Source organism: Melopsittacus undulatus, chromosome 2, assembly GCF_012275295.1.
Source record: "Melopsittacus undulatus isolate bMelUnd1 chromosome 2, bMelUnd1.mat.Z, whole genome shotgun sequence".
In the NCBI taxonomy this organism is placed as follows: Eukaryota; Metazoa; Chordata; class Aves; order Psittaciformes; family Psittaculidae; genus Melopsittacus; species Melopsittacus undulatus.
Window position 1 is genome coordinate 2,620,616 of NC_047528.1, and position 21,699 is coordinate 2,642,314.

The 21,699-nt window shown below is 43.8% G+C and overlaps 1 protein-coding gene across 2 annotated transcripts; it reads right to left on the minus strand.

The window, feature by feature from the left end:
• Positions 1–6,253: 6,253 nt before the first annotated feature.
• LRRC32 (leucine rich repeat containing 32) lies at positions 6,254–21,699 on the minus strand. Of its 2 annotated transcripts, none has more exons than XM_034060169.1 (3): positions 21,496–21,699; positions 13,142–13,235; positions 6,254–8,474 (listed from the first exon to the last, which is right to left on the minus strand). In XM_034060169.1, the coding sequence occupies exons 2-3, from the start codon at positions 13,229–13,231 to the stop codon at positions 6,534–6,536; spliced, it is 2,031 nt and encodes a 676-aa protein (XP_033916060.1). In that variant the 5' UTR covers positions 13,232–13,235; positions 21,496–21,699; the 3' UTR covers positions 6,254–6,533. The 2 variants fall into 2 exon arrangements, with proteins under 2 accessions (XP_033916060.1, XP_005139480.2); XM_005139423.3 differs by lacking the exon at positions 21,496–21,699 and adding an exon at positions 16,872–17,173.

Consider the following 21,699-nt stretch of genomic DNA (forward strand, 5'->3'; position numbering starts at 1 on the left):
AGTATGCACCTGGATTTTGTTGTCACTATCAAGATGTTGATTCATTGACAACTTGTTGCTCACCCAATCCCTTCTGCAAAGCTACTTCCCAGTCATCTTATACTAAGAGCTTGTTCTGTTCAACATGCAGGTCTTTGCTGCATGAAGTTCCTATTGTATCATTGCTCTGATGTGGGAGGTCCCTCTGAATAGCAGTTCTGCCCCCAGCATATCAATCACTGCTTTATTTAACGTCATCCACAAACATAGTAAAGACTCTGCCCCATCAACTCAAACGCAGAAATGTAGCTTAAAGTGGTGAGCAGCCTTCCTTTACTTTGTTTCTGCCCTGTAATGCTGCATTCTGCTGCTGATTTCATCCTGACCATTCCTTCCCCATTTCTCTTCCAAATCCCTGGTTAATCAGTGCTTATTCCCCTCCTGTTCTCCCCACACCCTGCCTCCTGCCCAGCTTCCTGTATCAAACCTTCTCCTTGGTAGGTTTCCTGCCTGAAAATGGGTTTCTCTGCTTCTCTGGTCTCTAATCCTGGACCCTGGACTCTGCTCCCCACTCCGTTTTCTGGGAATGTCAGAAACAGCAAAGAGAAATCTCTTCTGTTGTCACCCTCCAGCAGCCTGCTCTAGTGGAAGGTATCCTTTCTCATGGCAACGGGTTGGAACTGGATGAGTTTTAAGGTCCTTTCCAAACCAAACCATTCTATGATTCTATGATTCTATGACTGTTCCTTCATAACTGTTCTTCCTAGCAGCTCATATTGCTTATGAACTGGAAAATGTGTGTCTTCAGTGTAATTACTTCTAGAAATGGACAGAAGGAGGAAATCTGTGGAACTAACTTGGCTCTGCAACACGACAGAACAGTCATGATCAATAGCTTGGGAGAAAATTGACTTTCCCAGTGTTGCAGGACTGTTCCCTTAGATTTGCCAAAGTTTTGTTTAGTATTGTGTTGCATCAGCCTCCAAATGTGTTTGCACGTGAAAGAACGTTTCACAGCCTAATGGGACCTCCTTGGAAAGTTCTTCTGTGCTTATTCAGTCTCTTTCCCCTCCCATTTCAGGTTCACCTTGTTTCCCTGGTTGCTATATACTTCTGTTTGTCACCCCTCATGAGTAAACACCTCTCCTGTGTTTACATGCATCACGTATATGCAGGCAGCTAGCATGTTACCTAGGCAAGGTACCTGAGTCTCCCCTGCTCTGCCCAGATCAGGTCTGACTGACTCTCTGCAAAGCTTTTCCTACCCATCTCTTTAGGGTGCTCTTCAGTTCCTATTGCACTTCTCAGGATGCTGTGACATTTTGTCTAGGTCGTGCTTTGCCTACAAAAGTTAAACCAGATGATCCTTGAGGTCCCTTCCAACCTGGGATTCTATGAGTCTCAGTTACCCATCATGAAGAACTGAACTATACTAAAGCCCTCTTCCCTATGCTATTTCCTTTCCGTCTTTCACTCCTTCTCTCCTTTATTTCTGCTCCTCTATTATCTGTCTCCTGGGCTCTCTTTTCACTTTTCCACTTCAAGAGATGGCCTGAAGCTTCATGGATCTCCTCTAACCTCTTAGGTTGGGAATGGGTGGGTAGGTACCTACCACTGCCCATTCCTTTGGAGTACTTTCATCTCTCCACTGCTTGGAAGGAATTACACCAACACCTTGTTTTCTCTCTCTCCTGAGCTCATGCTGAGCTCTATCAATTTCTCTCGTTCCCCTTTGATCTTGTTTCTTGCAAACTCCATTTGGACATGCACCAGTCCATCAACCATGAGACATGACTCTGGCTATACAGCTGCAGCATTGTCAGAAAGCTGCTGACTGTAGACTCCATTTCTGTTCTTTCCTTATGGATAATTTTCCTCTTTCACTCAAATTAACCACAACAGCAGGTGAATAATTGCTCTGTGAGTGAGATTTCCAAATTGGTCCTTCTGAGGGCAGACTACAGGGCAGAGGAGGTGTTGGTGGGTAGCTTTGCTGCATTGCAGCTCTTCAGATGCTCGACACCTCTGACAAAGCAGAAAACTGTCATTTGAAAGCAGTATATGAAAGAATTATACAGATATCTGGACAATCTCAGTTTTTTCTAAGGCTTGTATAAAACAAGGGCTGTAGTTTTGAGAGATGGACTCAGCTTTCTGGAAAATCAGACTTGTTTCAGGATTAGAGAAATGCAGGCTGAAAATCTGGGCATCTGAAATGAATCATTGATTGCTTTTGAAAATCTTGGTCAAATTCATTCACATGGACACGCATGAAATAGGAATCCACAGGCACCAGCACCATGGGCTGTTTGTTATTACTGAAGTTCATATAGTACAGGCTGTTCTAATTACAGCCAAGCAAAGCTAATCCTGAAGTGATGTATTTCTTATCTGAGCCTGCATGCGTCTGTGCCTTTGCACATGTGTGCACAAATCATAGCATCCCAGACTGGTTTGGGTTGGAAGAGACCTTAAAGCTCATCCAGTTCCAACCTCCTGCCACAGGCAGGGACCCCTTCCACTGGAGCAGCTGCTCCAAGCCCCTGTGTCCAACCTGGCCTTGAGCACTGCCAGGGATGGGGCAGCCACAGCTTCTCTGGGCACCCTGTGCCAGCGCCTCAGCACCCTCAGGGAATAATTTTTTCCTCATATCTAATCTAAATCTCCCAAACTGAATAGGCAATTGCTTATGGAAAATACAATATCCAGAGGATAAATTGCCATGAGACATAAGGAGTGTTTTTCTCTCTTGTGGAGATACAGAGATTCAGGTTATAGTTTTGATTTGTTTCTCCACAGGCAAGTAAGAGGGTATTTGATACCATGGAGAATAGGTAGCAACAGGGAAGCAAATGCTCTGGATCCCAGAATATTAGGAAGCACTTACTGGGATTTATACTAATCCACTGTGGCTATTTCAGGGCTGAGCAGGGTCCCTGCAGAGAGGTCTGTACCCAGAGGCGCTGGTGCTGTGCTAGGTTATTGTTTTGTCTTGGCTTTGCAGGAAAAGCCAACACCTCTGGAAACAGAGACTTGACTTTGCATGGATGGCACAACATGAGTCATGACTTGCTGAAGTTTTAGTGACACTCCAAGGGTTCCCAGTGCTTCCAGTACTTCTATCTACCTGATCCCACTGCAGAGGATCATTCTGGGGAACAAAACACAGTAAACTGTGGTAGGAAATATATAAGGGAGATCTATTGTCTTGCCCAATGCAAACAGCTGCAGAGAGGAAACAACTTGCAACATGCAAGAATTTAAGAGGAAGAAGTTTGCATTGGCTGCATAAATCCCACACGCTCTACTACATATCCCAGAGTCCCGAAGGATATTCCTTGGCTTAGCAGAATGAGCTCTCCCTGCATTAGTAGAGGTTATTGCAAGGACTTTATGAAGAAACAGTGAATGAGGGTGTAATTTTAGTTGCAAAATTACAGTCAAAACAGCATGGATTGTGCCAACCCGTTAGAACAATGGAGCTAAATGGCAGAAAGATGTGTAATGTGTGAGTAATGACCATACTTGCTGCAGTGTCACGTACTTTGGTGTTTGGCTTTCTTGCAGGCACAGGAGTAGAGAGGGAAGGCAAGAACTGGGCCTTTCATCTGCACACCCCTATTTGAGGAATAATATCATGAACAGCTCCTGTTTCTCCCTGTTTTCACTCTCTTTGCTCTTTTACTCATGTTTTCTTTCTCTCATGCTCCTCATCCCATCCAGAATAACAGAACTGGCAGGAGTGGTCTCATGTCACTTCTCAGTTGCTTATGCTACTAACAAATCCAAATGAGCCATGCTGTGCTTTACTCCTGAGGTTTATTCCTCGAGAAAGCTGTTTCTGCTCCCAGGGAAGTCAATGGAAGTCTAGTTAGTCCCAGATGTTTAGTAATAACAAGCACTTCCTTTTGGTAGGGCCAAACAAAAGCAGTGTTAAAACCGTTAATTAAATGGGTTTGGCTCTGTCATCAGTTTATTAACTAATTCCAGTCATGGCAGCCAAGCTAGTGCTCAGAAGGAGATATAATCTTGCCATGCTTGACACAAAAGTGAACTCAGTGTGTGGCTAAATTAGCCCACATCTGGGCTCACAGCTCAGCTTGCTTCCATAGGAAAGGCAAAGCTCACCAGCCTCAGTACTGGGCTTCCAACTAATCCCTGGCATTGCTGCTTGTGTAGACTTTCTCCTACAAGAATAAGAGCTGGTGACAATGGGTAACATTGGTTCTTTGTAAATGTTAGATGAGGCTCTATTTCCGCAAATTCTTGCCTATGTCTTCAGTAGAACTTGTTCCCCATTGGTTGCACTCTCAGAGAGAGGCTTGGAGATAAGCTCTCTATGAGAGATCTTATCTCTGTATTCCAGTATTTAAAGGCTGATTACAAAGAAGATGAAGACTCCCTTTTTACAAGGAGTCCCATGGAAAAGCTGAGGGATGATGGGCACAAGTTGCCCCTGGGGAGATTCCCAATGGACACAATAGGAAAATTTTTCACACTGAGAGCAAAAAGCCATTGGAATAATCTCCCCAGGGCATAGTGACGCCCCAGTGTTGGATACAGATAAGATTAGACACTGTTAAGACTGGGCTGGACATGGTGCTGAGCATCTGGTCTAGGCCATGCTTTGCCTGAAGAGTTTGGACCAAATGATCCTTGAGGTCCTTTCTAGCCTGGGAGTCTGTGATTCTATTCTATTATCCTATGATTAAGATATAGAGCATATGTCTCTGCTTTAGAACAAGAAGTTAAAGGTTTAAGGTGGAGTCTGAACACCACAGAAAAATAGAAAGACATAGCTTTTCATCTGTGGAGCATTCCAAGCTGGTGCTTTAATATATTCACAACTCTGTGCTTTTTACAAAATTCAAAGGTGTTTTTATTGTACAAAATTCCACAACGAAAACTACCAGCCAGTTTCTTACATAACTGCTTTAAAAATAGAATTATACACCTTTTTGTAGTGTTAATTTTGACATTCACTAGCTGGAAGAAACAGAAACGAAGCAGCAATTTGAGTTATTTACCTGGACAGGTTTTGGTTTGACTTCTATTTCTCCTATGTGCCTTAATGTAGAGTTCCTGGAATTAACAGAAAACCTGATACAGCTCCTTTCGAAGCCATTGAACCCTGTTAATAGGTCAGGCTCACACTGTTGGTGAGCTCTATTTTTCACTTCAAAAGGGTGAATTTGCTGTCAGAGTAAGGGACATAATATATGTCAGTGTCAGCTTTTAGCAATGCAACAGGTTGGCCAATGTTAAAACCATCACAGAATGAGGATCTGCATAACTTTTCTTGCAGCCAGTCCTCTAGACCATAATAACAGCTTAGGGAAAAACAGTAGACATCTGATCTGATTAATGGCCCAGGTCTAGGTTCCCTGTGTATTGTTTCACACTTGTTTTTCTTTGCTGTTTAACCTCCTGTGACCTTTAAAAACAGATGTATTATTCTCCTGCATTGAAATACAATTGTATGCAGTGAGTTCCCAACGGTTTTCCTTAGAAATACAAACATTTCAGTCCAATGGTAGCTGATTGAAACTCATTCTCCAAGATTTCCCTTTTAAAAAGCCTTCACCCCAGAGATGAATTTCTTCACATTAAACCCAGTTAAATATGTATTGCACACGAGGGGCAAATTTCTCCTCTTTGAGTTAAACTGTGGACCTGTGGCCTTCTGAGCAGATCTGGGTAATGCAGAGTGCAGCTGTTTCATGCCTGAGATTTCTCTTGCATCCCTCGTGGGTATTAAATGCCAAGACCAATTGACCTCATCTACCTCTTGTGTCTTGCCCTGGTGGCTGGAGCAACATGCTACAAGCAAAGGGAGGTATCTAAAGAGATTCTTACCACCAAGGTCTTTGGTTCCCATGGTCAGCCATGGGTTTTCTAAACGGCAGCCACAAACACAACAGACACAAACTGTTATTTCCTTTTTTAGCTAAATTCTTGTTGTTTTGGAACTCCTTGGGAAATTTGCAACCAACTTCAGGGAAGAATTGTCTTTTGGCCTGCCCTGCCATAGGTTTGTTTGATTTCACTTTAGGAAGGACTAGGAGCTAACCGGTTAGGAAAAAGCAAAGCTCAGACCCATTCAAAATAGCTTTATCTCAATAACTTTGAGAAGGGCATTTCTACTCAGCTGAGATCATCAATGACTGTCATAATAACATGATTTGGATACAATGCTCCATTTCCATGAAGTCTTTCTGTAAAGGTGACATCACAAAGCATCTCTGAGCTTAGTGAAAAGCCTCAAGACCTTGGTCTAGTTTAAACTCCGTATCCCTCAAAACACTTTACAGTGGCCTCTTCTACCACTGCATACACTTTTTAAGCAGATCTGCTAGAGCATGAAGCAAGTGCAAAACAGCAAATTCTCCTTCCAGTCCCCACAACCCAGAGCCCTGTAGTGGTGCAGTTGAGGGGCACTTTGAAACCATCTTAAAATCCACAGTTAAAAATCAAAGATGAGAATTTTACCCTTCATTTCTACACAGCGGCAGTGTAGCACCTGATTTCTTCTGTTTTCAAGGCATTTTGTGTTCCTATGCTTTAAAATGATGGCTAAAGTTCTGCCTGCGGAAGCAAAAGAATGAACCCACGCCAATGATAATCACAGATAAAACCAACACAAACGTTAATATGATAAGGAAGTTGATTTTCTTCAGATCCTCTTTTTCACAGTTTTCTGGTCTAATGTTCCCGATGTGCATTTCTTCCTGGTACCCAAAGTTCTGAGTGTACTGGCATGTTAAGTGCTCCACGTTTGGGATCTGGACATTTTTGTTCTGGATCATTGATGAAAGCCAGATGTTTCCACAGCAGTTGAGTGGGTTCCCAGTGAGATACAAGTTTTTAAGTGAATTTTCTAATGCTAAAATATTGCTGTTCTGTAACGTACTAAACCTGTTGTTCCGTAGGTCTAGAACTTCCAATGGAGAGTCACTACCCCACTTAGGCAGCCAGTTCAGCTGATTTTCAGAGAGGTTTAAATGTTTAAGGTGACTAAAGCAAGGCAAGTCAATATTTAAATCTATGAGGCTATTGCCATGTAAATACAAATATTCCAGAGACTTTTCCAGTCCTGATAATGCTTTAGCTTCTATTTTCAGCCCGGGGTTCATGGAGACATCCAAGACGACCAGAGAAGTCTTGTAGAAGGTGTATGCTGGTAGGATGCTCAGCATGTTGTCAGCTAGGTATAAGTACTGAAGATTAGGAGAGTCAACAAATGACACACAACCACTTTCCTCTCCAGCAAGTCTTTGCTTAGCTAATCCTGAGTACATGCTGCAAAGGCTGATATTATTGCTCTGTAGATTAAGCAGTCTGAGGCTATGGAGGCTGGAGAAGATATCAAATTGTAGGGTCTGAAGATGGTTGTTTTGAATGTAAAGCTCCTTCAAATTTGACAGGGTGCCAGCATCTAGGAGAAGGTTGTGCAAAGCATTGTAGCTCAAGTCGAGGACAGTTAGGGAGGTCAATGCACTGTCATAAGTTACTGTAAATGCCTGAAGACAGTTTCTACTGAGATTAAGGGTGTGAAGGGACAGCATTGATTCAAAGAACTCATCTGGAAAGGATTTGATTTCATTATAACTTAAGTCTAAATATATAAGGTGGGATAAATAAAGAGAACTTTTGTTTCTGCTTTGCTTCTGATCAAGAAGATGAAAAGAAGCATCTATCCATTCTTTTTCCATATAATCCATTTTATTATGAGGGGATTCAGCAGTGAGCTGGATTAAATTCTTTGATAAATTCAGAGTTACCAGCTTATTTACCTGGGGGAAGACTGGGAAGTGAAACAGTTTGTTTTCACTCAAATCCAAACATCTTAAGCTATATTCATCATCTGATTTTGTGGTGTGGAAGGTCTCAATGCTATTCCTGCTAAGGTCAAGTATCTCCAGCTGCCTGAGGTTGAAATCAGAGATGCAAGTAATTGAATTCATGGAGAGATTGAGCTTGGAAAGGTTCACTAAAGTTTCAAAAGCACCTTCTTCTATTTCCATGATGATATTACGCTGAAGATCTAGCTCCACAAGACTAGGAGATCCCTGAAACATCTTGTGTGATATCGTTATAATACTGTTGTCTGCCAAGGAGAGATACCGCAGTGCTGGAGCTTGTTTGATGAAGTACTCAGCCATGCCATTGTACAGACTGTTGTGGGACAGGTCCAGTACTTCCACCTTGGGTAAAAGTCCAATCCCTTCTGTCCCATTCTGAGCAAGCTCATATAGGTGATTGTTGGCTAAGTTTATTTCTAGCAAACTCGTCATGTGTGCAAAGACTCCAGGCGTGATGAAGCTGATCTGGTTAGAGCTTAGATCCAGACACTGGAGGGAAGTGTAAAATGATAACGGCATTTCAGGGATGCTTTGGATCAGATTTCCAGACAGATCTATTTTGTTTACATTCGGATACAGCTCATGAGGGATTTGGTGGAGGTCTCTGTTGTGGCAAAATGCCTGTGAGTTTGCCTGCCAGAAAAAGAACAGAGAGAAAAGGGGTTGTCACCTGATAAATGAAGAACATTGTTGCATGAATTATAAAGACTCATCATCCAAGCAGATCCTTCTTATGGAACACCGATAAAGCTACATTCCCTGAACATTCAGACAGCAAGAACAACAACCCTAGTGCTTCTTTGCACTCAATTAATTTTAAAGACATTTCTGACTTACAACAGTAGAGTTTTATCTGCATGTGATACCTACTAAATGTTCTCCCTTTCGTACCTTTCTCCTAGGCTCATTTTAACTGACCCACTGAAGGAATTTTGCTGCTTTCTATTGTAATCTAACATAATTTCCTCACTTTTGTTCTGATGTTTTATTTTCTCAGCTTCATTATTAGATTTTAGTATTAGATTTAGATTTTAGTATTAGATTTAATATTAGATTTTAGTATTAGATTTTGCAAATAGGAAGAAATACATTCAATAGGAAGCAGAACTTAAGAGTTTCACTCTGCTGGCAGCGTAGCTCCCGAATCAAGGAGATGGAGAAGTGTATAAGGATGCTATAGCACAAAAAACATCTATTTCCTTCTAAGTCACACTCTCAGGTATTTGGTTATGCCTTTCTGGCACAGGTTGCCCAGAGTAGCTGTGGCTGCCCCATCCCTGGCAGTGCTCAAGGCCAGGTTGGACACAGGGGCTTGGAGCAGCTGCTCCAGTGGAAGGGGTCCCTGCCATGGCAGGGGTTGGAGCTGGAGGAGCTTTAAGGTCCCTTCCAACCTCAACCATTCTGTGATTCATTCTATGATTCCTTTAGCCATGGCTTAGTTAAGCAATGTGTCTTTACCCACATGGGTCATTCAACAACTGAAACATTTCTGATGCAAATCTCCAAACTTTTCCAGCTTTAACCATCCATGCTTATCCTTTCCCTAAGGCAATAGATCCCTTCTTCTTTGGTATGGGGAGCATGCACCTATACAAGATACCCATGATACAACATGGAAAAACCAAATAATGTAAACCCATCTTTTGAGAGAAAAAAGCTGTGATGTGCAGTGAGGGTCACGACTTTTCAGTCCAATTCTAGCAGCAAAGTAAAGTGTTAAATTCATCTTCTAGGTGCATGTCTGTTTAAGTGCAGCTAGGGCTGAATCTGTATCTAGAGCAAAACCTGGAGTGTGTGCTGATAAGCAAACATGACCATGGCCATCCTTGTATAAATGTCAAGCCGTATTTTGTTATCAAGGAGAACATACAGCAGCGGGAGGAAGTGGAATGCGAAAGGCTTAGGCAGCATTTAATTTATTGGAGGAAAACTCTCGTTATGAATGTATTTGGGTGACTGGGTCATGTACTGTTTGTAGCAAGATCAGAAAGAGAAGAAAGGAAAGAATCTGTTGAATCTTAACTTGTGTGGAGCAGCAGAATCCAGATTCCATGACGCACAGCTTTTCAGACATTAAAGGGACTTTAGAAGTAAAAAATGCTAAAAACCATCTGCTTCATGTGAACTTTGAGGTGGATGAAGTGGCAGGTCTGTTTAGAAGAGGGGTAATAGTCAGCATTTCGTGAATCCCTTTTGCATCATGTGAGCTTTGGAGATGGCACAAAAATGTGCCAGAGAAGTGTAAGTGCTCATCCAAGCTCTAGATACACACAGGCTGCTCCACAGTCCTTCTCATGATACATCTTTCCCAAAGATCCCCAGTAAATGGCCTAATAAAGCCTGAATCCCTTCCTATTTTTCCCCTCCAACTCACTAAATATCAGTACAAAAGTGAAGGGAATTTTCTGGCTTCTCCCTGACATTATCCCTTTCCTGCAAAGTCACTGTACAATTACTCAGTTTGAGCTAAAATGTACAAAGTTGTGTTTAACTCCGAGGCCCAAATAACAGAAAGTCTCTTGTTTGGTTTGTGGAAGAAGGAGAAACCAGCAGGACACAATGAAGAAGCAGCAGCTGCTTTGCAGCCTAAGGGTGATACCAGGTTTCTTCCCACCCTTTGAGTCAACAAGAATGGAGCATCCTCCACTGCCCTCTGGGCACATCTTAGCTAATTCCTGATCCAACTCCCATAGATGCCAGTGGCTGGTTTCCACTGAAGTTAATGTGGGAGAGGTCAGTCTCAGTTCACCATGTATCTTGCAGGATTAGACTTTAAATCTGCATCCACTGAACCCTCCCAGTGATAAAAGGGAGAGATAAAATCTATGCCTCCCACTGTCTGCCATTTGTTCCTATAACATTTTCCCTCCCATATTTTAGCTTTCATTCCTTTCCAGTGACTATTTTCATCCTCACTGTATCTCTTGTCTTGTCTGTTCTGCACCATCTTTTTCTCCCCCGAGGCTCAAACTGCACGAATTCTGTTCTCATTAGCACTTGGAAGAAAAGATGAAGCATTTCTCAGTGGAATGGAGCAAACAGCATCTGTTTGTGTGTATCTCCTCTCCTTCCACCCCATAGCTCAATGGGTTGGCAGCCTGAGGCTGGAAAGGAGATTTTTGCTGGTCTCACATTCTGACTTCATCATCTCTGATGGTGCTGCCACCAGTAGTACTGCAGGATGGGGGCACTTGGTCCCTTGCTGTCTGGTCCCTTCCAGGTGCTGGCAAAAAGTGACCTAACAGTTAATAAGTTGAGCATCATTTGGGTTCTGACTCCACTTCTTCCCTGGTCAGTTGTCACCCACCTTAGCAAGAGCCCCAGCAACAAAGCAGCTGGATTCAAGCCTCTACTTGTGCTCTCCTGTACCAATTCATGAGCATTTGAACAAAAGAATTTGGTCTGGAGCCACATGGCACTGACTTGCACTTGCACAATGTACCTGCATGTTATCTAGAAGAGCTACCCAGCTACATAACCAAACCTTAGCCATTTTCATATCAACTGACCTCTGATAACTGATTATGCACATATTCTTTCATGATCTCAATGCAAAGTGATAAAATTTGCTAAAACCCCATCCCTTATATTAAGTATTTGAAATCTCCTCCTTTGCCAGTTATCATGGATTGACAGAAACACCTTTCTTTCCGGTCGCATCCCCTGTCCTTGGAAGGCAACATGAGTTAGGAAGAACATCCTGACATTGAAGCTGTGCCTTGTTGTCTTGCAAACAGGTAGATTATGCAGTAACTGATTGTATAATCAGTGCAGGGGGCTGGTAGGAACTGCTTATTTCCTAAACCCTCTTCTAGAAGACCTTGGTTCAATGACAGGAGCACCAGCAGTGAGTCAGAGAGGCGCATGGGTTTCTGACTCACGCCTCTTCCATGAGATCTGGGATGAAAGTTTCCATTTCTGAGCCTTTTGCTGTTTTAAAGGTGTCACCACAGGGAAAGTACTGTGTAAAACAGCAAGGCTCTGATGAAAAATGATGCTGTGAAGTAAGCAGGGCTCTCAGTGAACCCCTCAGCTCCTTCAGTAGCTCCATCTTTCTTTAAGCTGTGTTTGGATTTACACTGGACCAAACACTCAGCAAAAGAAGATGATCAACATCGACATCAGTGATGCTGAGCTGTTAATTTGTACCATAAGAGCATCCCAGCCTTTGACTACAGTGTGTTTGCTGTTGGGGCCAAATTTATCCTACCCTGGTTGCATAGAGCCTTGGGTTGTTGGCTTGATAAAAGCAGCTTAGAGGAGTGGTGGAAGCAAGCATTTGTTTATTTCTCAGCAATCAGCCTGATCTGTGACCCACCAAGGAATGGGATGGAATGGATTTGCTTGGATTATTACACCATGTGACTATGATACATGGGACCCAAGCTGTCATGTTTACAGTGGCTTCATCAGTCTTCCCTCCCCAGCCAATGAATTGAGCTACCCAGTCACCTTCCCAAGATCTTTTTATATATACTAGGTCTTAATTTCTCTGGAATTCAGGAAGTGCAGCAATATGGCAGGGTGGGCAGGAATGGAATGAGTCCCATAAGGGCAATGTGTACAGCTAGCAAATTATTTTCTTTCCCTATTTTGGAAATTGTTGAGGATTTGTGCGGAACAGCTTCAACATCCAGGGAAAAAAACCAAGAAGATGAGTATTTTTAAATGTGCTGTTACAGTCAGAAGCACTTGGATGGGGAAGGAAGAAAGTTCAGCTGTGAATAGTGTTTGTACTATACCAGGTGCTTGCAAAACTACAAGGAGCGAATTTCAAGGAGGAAAAGGCTTTGTCACTTCTTCTACCTCCAGCAGAAGTCAGGTACAACTCCCCTGGCAGCAATGCTGTGTCAGGGTAGAGGAGGTCAGTCTCCTGTTGTTACAAAAGGGCTGATGTAGATGTATTTCACAGAAGATGCTTTATTTAAAGCACAAAGAACTTAGGCCTGATATAAAGGAGTTGGTTTTAGGTCTAAATTCTTTCTCTGTTGCAACCACAGAGTCTCTGTACAGTGTTGGGGAAATCAGGTCAAATTTCTTTCAACCACCTCTCCCTTGGAAAAATAAAGAAGATAATGTCCCTTCTTCTCCCAGCTCCCTTGATGTACTCTCACAACAAGGACACAGCCTGAGAACAGCCTGCTGGGCATTCACTGCTGCAGCTAAGCCCACCTCTATCATGGAAACCCCAGTACTTGGAGGGTTTCCCTTCTCAGAGACCATATCTATTTGTGCCTGCAACATGGGGGTCCCAACCTCATCCAGGATGTCAAGGGACCTGAGTATGGAGACAGCCTTACCATCTCGCAGGGCATCATCCCCTCTGTGGATTGATTGTTGGAGGTTCCTCTGTTCACCACTGCCAGGAAGAAGATGATGTACAGTTTCATGGTTCTGCAGGTAAAAGTAATTCTGGTGAGATTTCTGATGTGACACAGTGAAAGATCATCATCTAACACGGAGAAACACTCAGTGCAATAAATTAACCCATCTCTGAGCCTACAGCAGTAACAACCTACCTGCATCCCTTTGAGCCTGCTGGAAACAAGAGGTTCACATGAGGAAGGTCCAAGGTATTTAATGGGATTGCCCCAGTGTGATTTCAGCTGCTACCCAGATGAATACCCAGCCACCCAATGAAGTCCAGATGCTCAAGATAGGCAGTGAGTCTGGCATCATGGAGAAAGACAACCACTGAAGACCCAGTTACCTTCACTCTCCCCATAGAGGCAGCTCAGGTACTTTCAACTGGGCTGGAGATTTGGAGTGCCAAGTCCTGAGCAAAGCAAACGAGTGACACTCGGAGGCATCACACATTGGGAACAGTTTATATTTCCATCCACAGCATTTTCCATTCCTCTCATCTCAGAGTGTCAAAGAGATTTTACATTCTCATCCAGATTTGTTAATATAAACAGCTGAAAGAACAGACTGGGAACTTTTTGTCCAAATGTTCGTTTTCCATTTCATACATCCCAGGTATGGGCAGGCTTTTAAATACATTTGAAGCAGATGCCTTACAAGGAGACAGATATAAAATGGAATGGATTTGTGTGAAATGAAGGATTCATTAGAGTTTAACTGGAAAGCAATCAGGAAAGAGCATAGGAGTAACTACAAAAGGAGCAAAAATACTGGGAAGACTGTCACTAGACAATGGAATTAAAATGCAAAGAAGGCCGAGGGAAAGCATTTGTCCTTAAAATGCCTTGTTTCTAGATGGACACTAATGAGGTGTCTGGCTGAGTTCATCACTGATGTGAGCTCCAGTTATCACTTCCTTATGACAGCCTCTATTGCAAACTTGCTGAGTCGGTGTGTGTTTGTATGGCTTCTTGAGGCAGATCTGAGCTGGTTCTGCCCGCATCTATAGCCACTGAGGCACAGGCCAGCAAGGCACACGCCAGCTCCCAACTGGAAGCTATGCGACAGTACATAGCTAGCACTGCTCTTAAGTCTTTCCAGGCGCAAGCCTGTATCTGCAATCTCCAAGCACACGCCAATCCCATGCACACGTGCCTCCAAGAACAGGCATCAATGTACTGTTACTCAGCGGCTTCCACCCACAGAGCATCAGGAGGCTGGAAACAAAAGAGATGGGATCATTCCCAGCTGGTGGGGATCCCTCCGCTTAGTCACTGTTTGAGGGATGCAGCTGATAGCCATGCTTCCATGCGGTAATTGCAGTTGCTGGACAACAGTGTCAACAGGCTCACTACAGAAACCTGCCTGGTCCCTCCACTTCTGAGCCAGAGAAAAGGGCTGTGTACAAGGAAGAGCAAAACCGGGGAGGCTTAGCCCATGGATGTTCTATTTTCTGATTGTATATTCATTACATCATAGGATGGTTTGGGTTGGAAGGGACCTTAAAGCTCATCCAGCTCCAACCCCTGCCATGGGCAGGGACACCTTCCACTGGAGCAGCTGCTCCAAGCCCCTGTGTCCAACCTGGCCTTGAGCACTGCCAGGGATGGGGCAGCCACAGCTTCTCTGGGCACCCTGTGCCAGCGCCTCAGCACCCTCACAGGGAACAGCTTCTGCCTAAGAGCTCAGCTCAGTCTCCCCTCTCTTGGGCAGGTTCAAGCCATTCCCCTTGGCCTGGCCCTCCAGGCCCTTGTCCCAAGCCCTTCTCCAGCTTTCCTGCAGCCTCTTTAGGTACTGGAAAACTGCTCTAAGGTCTCCTCTGAGACCTTCTATTCCTTCCAGTTCAGGGAAAGAGCTGGTAATGAATGATTATCTGGGACCCCAAGATGAAAGAGTTTGGAATTTGCTTTTGGAGCTTAACATCAGGATCAGAAATCTGCTCCTCTCCCCTCTAAAACAAAGCTCTAAAACATGAATGTTCATTCTTGACCCTTTTAATTACTGTTTGTACAGTACACTGAAGTCATCCTCTAGAAGAGGAATTGCTGACACCATCACCTATAATGTCTCTGTTGTCTCCTGCCTGTTCCTCATTCCCCAGGGCTTAGAGGAGTGAATGCCTCCTATAAGGAGGAAAAAGAGTTTCAGCATTTGGGTATCAGTCTGCAGGAACTGAGATAAAAACCAAACATACCAATGATTACAAAGCTTTATTCAGAGCCCTCCAATAGGAATTGTTTCTGCTTAGATCCAGTTAATCAAGTTGAGGATATCTCCATGGATATTACCCACAACAGGGCACCACCCTGATGGACAGCATGTGTCCCATGTGCTCTGCAATGTCCTTTATTTGACACACTGCCAGTGCAAAGAATTGTCCCTTTGCTCCTTAAATAATAAACCTGACACAGTGCAGGCTCTTGACATGCTTTGAAACTTTCTAAGCTGTAGGCTTATAAAGCAACTGAGAAATGGATGTGTTTGAACACAAATATGTGATTTAATGGCTTGCTGTGTAAGACATATCGGTAGTAAGCAAGGATGTTGTGCCTCAGGGTGTTTCTAAGGTGGGTCTCACATCCTGAAGCACTAGGATGTGGTAGTCTCTTCCAGCATGAGCCCACATGAGCTCTGTCCATAGGATGATAAAGCTGCTTCTCATGGTACAGAGCATGGAGATGCACCTTCCCAAGGTGGCTTTCAGCTCAGCTGCCCAGCTGAGGAGCTTTTCCCACCTAGCTTTTCTCTATACACCCTTTACAACCGCTCAGCAGCACCTAGCATGGCACAGCACCACATTCCCCTCCTTTCTGCCCCCCTCACTACCCTCCCAGTGCAGAGCTCAGGGCTCACAGGACCCGCATTGTGCTGGTGTCAGAGAGCATCACTACTAACCCCTGCCTGCTGGTGCTGGCACGGATGTCTCGAACCACAGCTTATAGAAACAATCCAGGAGCAGCAATAGCAACAACTCACCCTAAAAGAGCTTTTATTGCTCTGATGCTTTCCCAGCTTCGTGCTTGGTGCCACTTTGCTCCCACTGGCAGCTGTGATAAAAATCCCAGCATCCCACAGAGCAGGATTGAGCTCCAAACCCCATTCAATGTCACAGCTTTCCATCACAGTACTTCAAAATCACCCATCCCCATCCCCAGCTGTAAAATATAGGTGATTTCTGTGAATAACACCCCTGAGGAGCCTTATTAAATGGGTCAAATAATTTAGCATCTAGAAAAAGAATAGTACCCAAACCACATCAGCATACCCACTTAATAGATGGGAGGGCAAAGGCAGAGAAGAGCAGTGATTTGCCCCGAAGACACATGGAAAACAATGGTATAATCAGGGTTTAATCCCAGTTTTCCCTGTTTCCCCTTCAGAACAAGTATTTGCCCCCATCTCTATTACAATATTTACCCTAAAACCACTTCATAGATGCTGCTTGTAGCTACCAACAGCAGCACCTTCTAAATTTCCCCCAAAGGTAATTTTTATTACTACTTACACAATTAACAGAGACTTTATCCTGTGCCAAAAAGAGGTTAAATACAAGAGAATACACCAAACACAAACCAAACTCCTGAGGGTCTAATTGCTTTTCACACTAGACCCTTGCTGCTGAGTTGGAGCCTTCAGGGTTAAAAAGAGTGAGTATTTCATGTTTACCTTGTTTCAAGGGTTTTCCGCTTCCCCAAACACTGCTTATCATGTCTTTAAAATGCATATCCAGCTCTTCGAAACCGGTTCAGTCCTGGTACCGATGAGGTTGCCCGTCAGCTTCATGCTCACCCATTCAGGATGCCAAAAAGCTCCCTCTTAACTTCAGAACAGAGGCATTTTCAGGGAAATAACCTTATTTGGGACGGTGTCTGCTTTAAATTATGTTGCTTGTCTTCCTCCGCACTCCTCTCCAGGCTCTTGCTGGGTCCTAGCCACCGCTGTGCTCCGGATGGAGTCAGCTACTGTGTGACATCCTGAAGCCCTTTGCTTGGGGCAGGCGTTGAGAAACAGGGGGATTTCTTGCCAGAGAAACTTGTCAGGATCGGGCCACGGGGAATAAGTGACTTATCATTGCCGATGCTATTGTTTAGCTGCATGTGTGGTGCAAGGCAGAGTGTTTACTTTAGGGTTTTGTGTGTGCGAGTTGCATTCCTGGAGGGTTGCAGCCTCCTCACCCTGTACCTAAATCTCTCTCTGCATCTTTAGGAAAACAGTGTTTGAGGACTGAAGGTTTAAGATTTAGGGATAATAAATACAAAGCCCAGAAATCTGGAAATGTGTCCTGGAAGAAATAACTCTTTGTAGTGATCCCACTGATCTGATTGTGATAACAGTCCGCAGACAGGACAAGCGTCCAGTGCCAGCTACAGTGTACCTGAATTGATGGGTTTTCATCACACAAGGGAGGAATTAGGGACCTTGATAAAGGTAAAGGGGTCTGAAAATCAAGACGAGTTGCTGATTTTTTGGCAGTGAGTACATAGTGCTGAACCGAGCAGACCTACAAGGAAGAATTCCCACTGTAAAAGAGGAGTTTTTATCATGCAGAAGGTGATTCCGGAGTTCAGCCTTTTATTTATTATTTTGTGCTGCCCTCTAGGGCTGGAGCAGCTGTTTAATTGCTGGTTTCCCCACTTCCTTTTCCTAGTTAATCCTGCTTCTGGAAAACCCACCTTTCCATAGATCCCTCCATTGCTCTCTCCCAACCTCACAAGCCTCAACTGCTGCAATGCACTTTTCCCAGGGTTGAAATAACATGCCAAAGATTTGGGCTCTCAGCATCCCTTCTGTTTTGCAATGCATCCTGAAATGGGAGGTGTGAATGGTATGTATGTGTATAAGTATGTGTGGCGGGCATGATTAGGTGCAATGGATGGAAAAATCCATGTTTAACTCTCCAAAGAGCAGTCTGCCAATGAAATTATCACAACTCTGGACATGTTCCCCCTGGCTGGGCTCTCATCAGACTGGTTTTGATCACCTTCCCCTAAGCACATCATGTCTTGAGCTGTTTTTCCCTTTGATCCCTTTGGCACGCTCCCTGGGGTAAGCAGGAAACTTGTGTTGAAGCTGAGGACCCGTGTTGGTGTCCAGAGGTTTAAATGCCTTTGGATGATCTGGATTTGCAGTCCACCTCGTCACCAGTGTGCAATAGTATTTGCAACACACAGATACTTTTGCAAGGAAAACCTCAAATATTTGAGGTCTTCAAGAAAACAGAAGTACTTTATATATATATATATATATATATATATAATAGGATATTTTGATTTGATTTGGAGATTAAATACAAATATCATGCCTATAAAGAAGAGCAGTGAGTGTCCTGCATGATGACAGCTTCACTTATTTCTACACCTGGATGTTCAGAGGACTTTGGGTAAAAATAGCAGGGTTTTTGTTGGTTGTGCTTTTTAGAGCCAGCTCTGTTCCTCAAGCTGTTCCACCGAGTGGCCAAGCAGCTGTGCCAGCTGAACTGTGAAGAGCCTGGACAGAAACAAATGCCAAAGCAGGAGGGAAGGGCATGCACTGATTCTGCTGCTCAGGACTTTGCTTCATTAAAGCCACAACCTTAGAGGACACTGGGAAAGATCAGTGCTGTCCTTATCATCTTTGCCCTTTCCTAAAGTGGATCTGACAGCAAACAGTTCCAAAGATCCTGAAGCATTTGGCTGACTTCCCATTTTCATGTTTTGGGCTACCCAGCAGTTTACTCCTTAAAGTGCTGGTGAAACATCAGCATGATGGATGTGCTTGGGTCACCTCTATACAACACGATTGGATCACCTCCATTGGGCAGACTGGAGAACCGAGGTCTTTTGCCCACCTGCATAGAATAGCAAGGGTTGCCCAATCCTATAGATGCCAAAGAGTTTGTGCCTGCAGCTCAAACAGATCATGACGTTCCTGATTTTCCTGTGGTCTCCTGAGCAATTACTGCCTGCCTGGTTTCTGGATTCCACCCCACATCACCCAAAGCTGATGGCACCTCATCAGACTTCCATTCTCCTCCGAACCCTCTTCCCTGCATGGCCCAGAGCAAGGAAGAAAAGCTAATCTCAGCTTCTGGCTCTCATGAGCTGGTCTGTAATTGTCTGCAGGTTCCCAAAGGGTTTGGATAAACAAGAGTATGTCTTGACGATCATGTGTCTTGAACCTCCAGACCTTTTGGAGTCTGTCCATCCCTAACACTGCTGCTTTCTAAGGCAGTGCTTTTGGGTTGAGCCCAATGAATCAAACTCTCCAGAGAAGTAAACAAAACAAGCTCCCTCCTTAGAAAGTGGGTCTGAACTGCAAGGGCAGGACTGGGAAGAGTCTTGCTCCCTTTCGGCTGGAATAGCTCCCTGGTGATTCATCCCACTGGGAAGCTGGAGACAACATTCATATTAAACAATAAATAACCCATGCCATCCTCAGCCACAGCCTTTGTTCTATCTACTTCTAGAGGTGCAGCTCCAGCTCATGGCACCCATAGCATCTCCAGGAGCTTCTTCTGTCATCAATTGCTCATGTTATCTACACTGTTCTTGGTTTTATGGGCAGATGCAGCCTCCTGCCTCTCTGGCGTCAAGCCCATGCATTAAAATAAGGACTCCTACCTCTCCTGTAATCCCAGCATGGCTTTTGTAATGTCTTTTGAAGCTGCTGCCTTCCTACCTTCTCTCTCCATCGTCTCTCCATGCGCACCTCTATCAGGTGGTCAGCATTTCCCTACCAAAAATTGACATTATTGGACACACAGCATTTAGCCAGTTCCCCTGCTTCATTCACCTTTTGTTCTACTCCTCTCTCCAGGAGAGAAGATGTAAATGAATGAGAATTGCGTGAATCCCACCAGGCTATGGACTTTGTGAGCAAGGAGTGGGCAAAGGGGCAGCAGCAGATGGGAAAATGAAAACACTTCCATCAACAAGAAGTGACACATCCTGGCATTTGCAGTTTAAAGTCTCTGAACTTGAAATACTCTCCCTAGAAAACAAAATTCCTGGAGAAACTCGAATACAGGAACCAAACCAGAATCTTTTCTCACTAACTTTAATCTAAGTGCAGGAAAAAGAGAGAAAACCCAGCTTTTCATTCAGCAATATTTCTTTTATTGACAGTGGAGTCAGTGATTGAGGAAAGGTGTATTCAAATTATATGATCCAACAGGAGATAAAATGAAGTGAGGAAAATGATTTCTGATAGATCTGACTTGCATGATACTGATACCCCCCTTGAATCCATCCATCATTGTATCAGTAAAAGGCCATGCATTAATACAGTCACTAAGCTGTAACCATCTGCTTTAAAAAGAGATGACTAATGGTGAACTTTTGTTATTGAAAACTAAAGGTTTTCAGCATTTTATATTAATCAGGTCATTCTAAAGTTGAAACGATTGCATCTTAGTAAAAAAGCAAATTTCCATTGTTGTGGAAAGCCAAACTTTGGTTCTATTTAAGGCAAATATATTTGTACTTTTATCAAAAATACAACAGGGTTTGGCTTTAGAAAACTGTGTCTTTTTACATAAACCAGGATTTCCTAAAACTTTGTTAATTGCAAATAGCACCAAAACATTAATCCCTCATAGTAACAGCCCAGATGCAGCAAAATACTATCAGTAAGTCATTGTTCACCCAAGGTGACATTCAAGCTGTCAGGCTCTTAAGAGTAGAAAAATAACCCTGCCATCTCACACCTCGTGCTCCAACAGGGAGAGTTCAATGACAGCACTGATAGTAAGAAGAGCAGAGGAGCTAAACGGTATTTTGCCCATTTTACCCCAGGACTGTGTGATTTTCCCAGGGTTATATTAGGATTCAGTGTCGGAGAGCTGGATGAACAGCATTTAGTCAGTGCACAATACTGATCTCTGCAGCACTCGTGGTTCAGAGTGCTATAATGCAGTAATACCATAAATAGACTAAAGTCCTGTGAAGAAAGGAGAAAAAAAACCCCAACCCATCTCCCCATCTTCTATTACTATAAACACAGAGAATAATAACAAAGCAAGCACATGACAACTGTATTGTTATAAACTAACCGGTGCCTCCTTAACGTAAAGGCTCTAACTCGCTGCAGCGCAAGTCCCTGATGGTTTAAATATACAGCTGTGTGGATAAAAGCATCGGCACAGTGTGTTTAGGCAGTTCCTCAGCCTACTCATAAACACTGTATATGTTATTTAGACAGTACCTTCCTCATCTGGGTTATTTATAAAGCCTGCAGCCCTAAGTCACCAGAGCCCCCAGTCCAAAGCTCAACTTTCCAGCAGGCTCCCGGTTTCACACGCGTCTCCACGTACCTGCTCTGTGGCTGGAAGAGGAGGAGGAGGAGGAGGTTTCCCTTCTGCTTGCAGCCTTCTGCCTCCCGGACTCTCCCAGCAGCCTTTCCAGCTCAAGCTGAGGAAGAGTTTCCTTGGGGAAGTCGTACCTCTGTTGCATGCCAGCTGACTAAAACTCTGCGAGCTCCGAGAGAAGTTTGAAGTCACAGGGTAAAAAAATGCTCC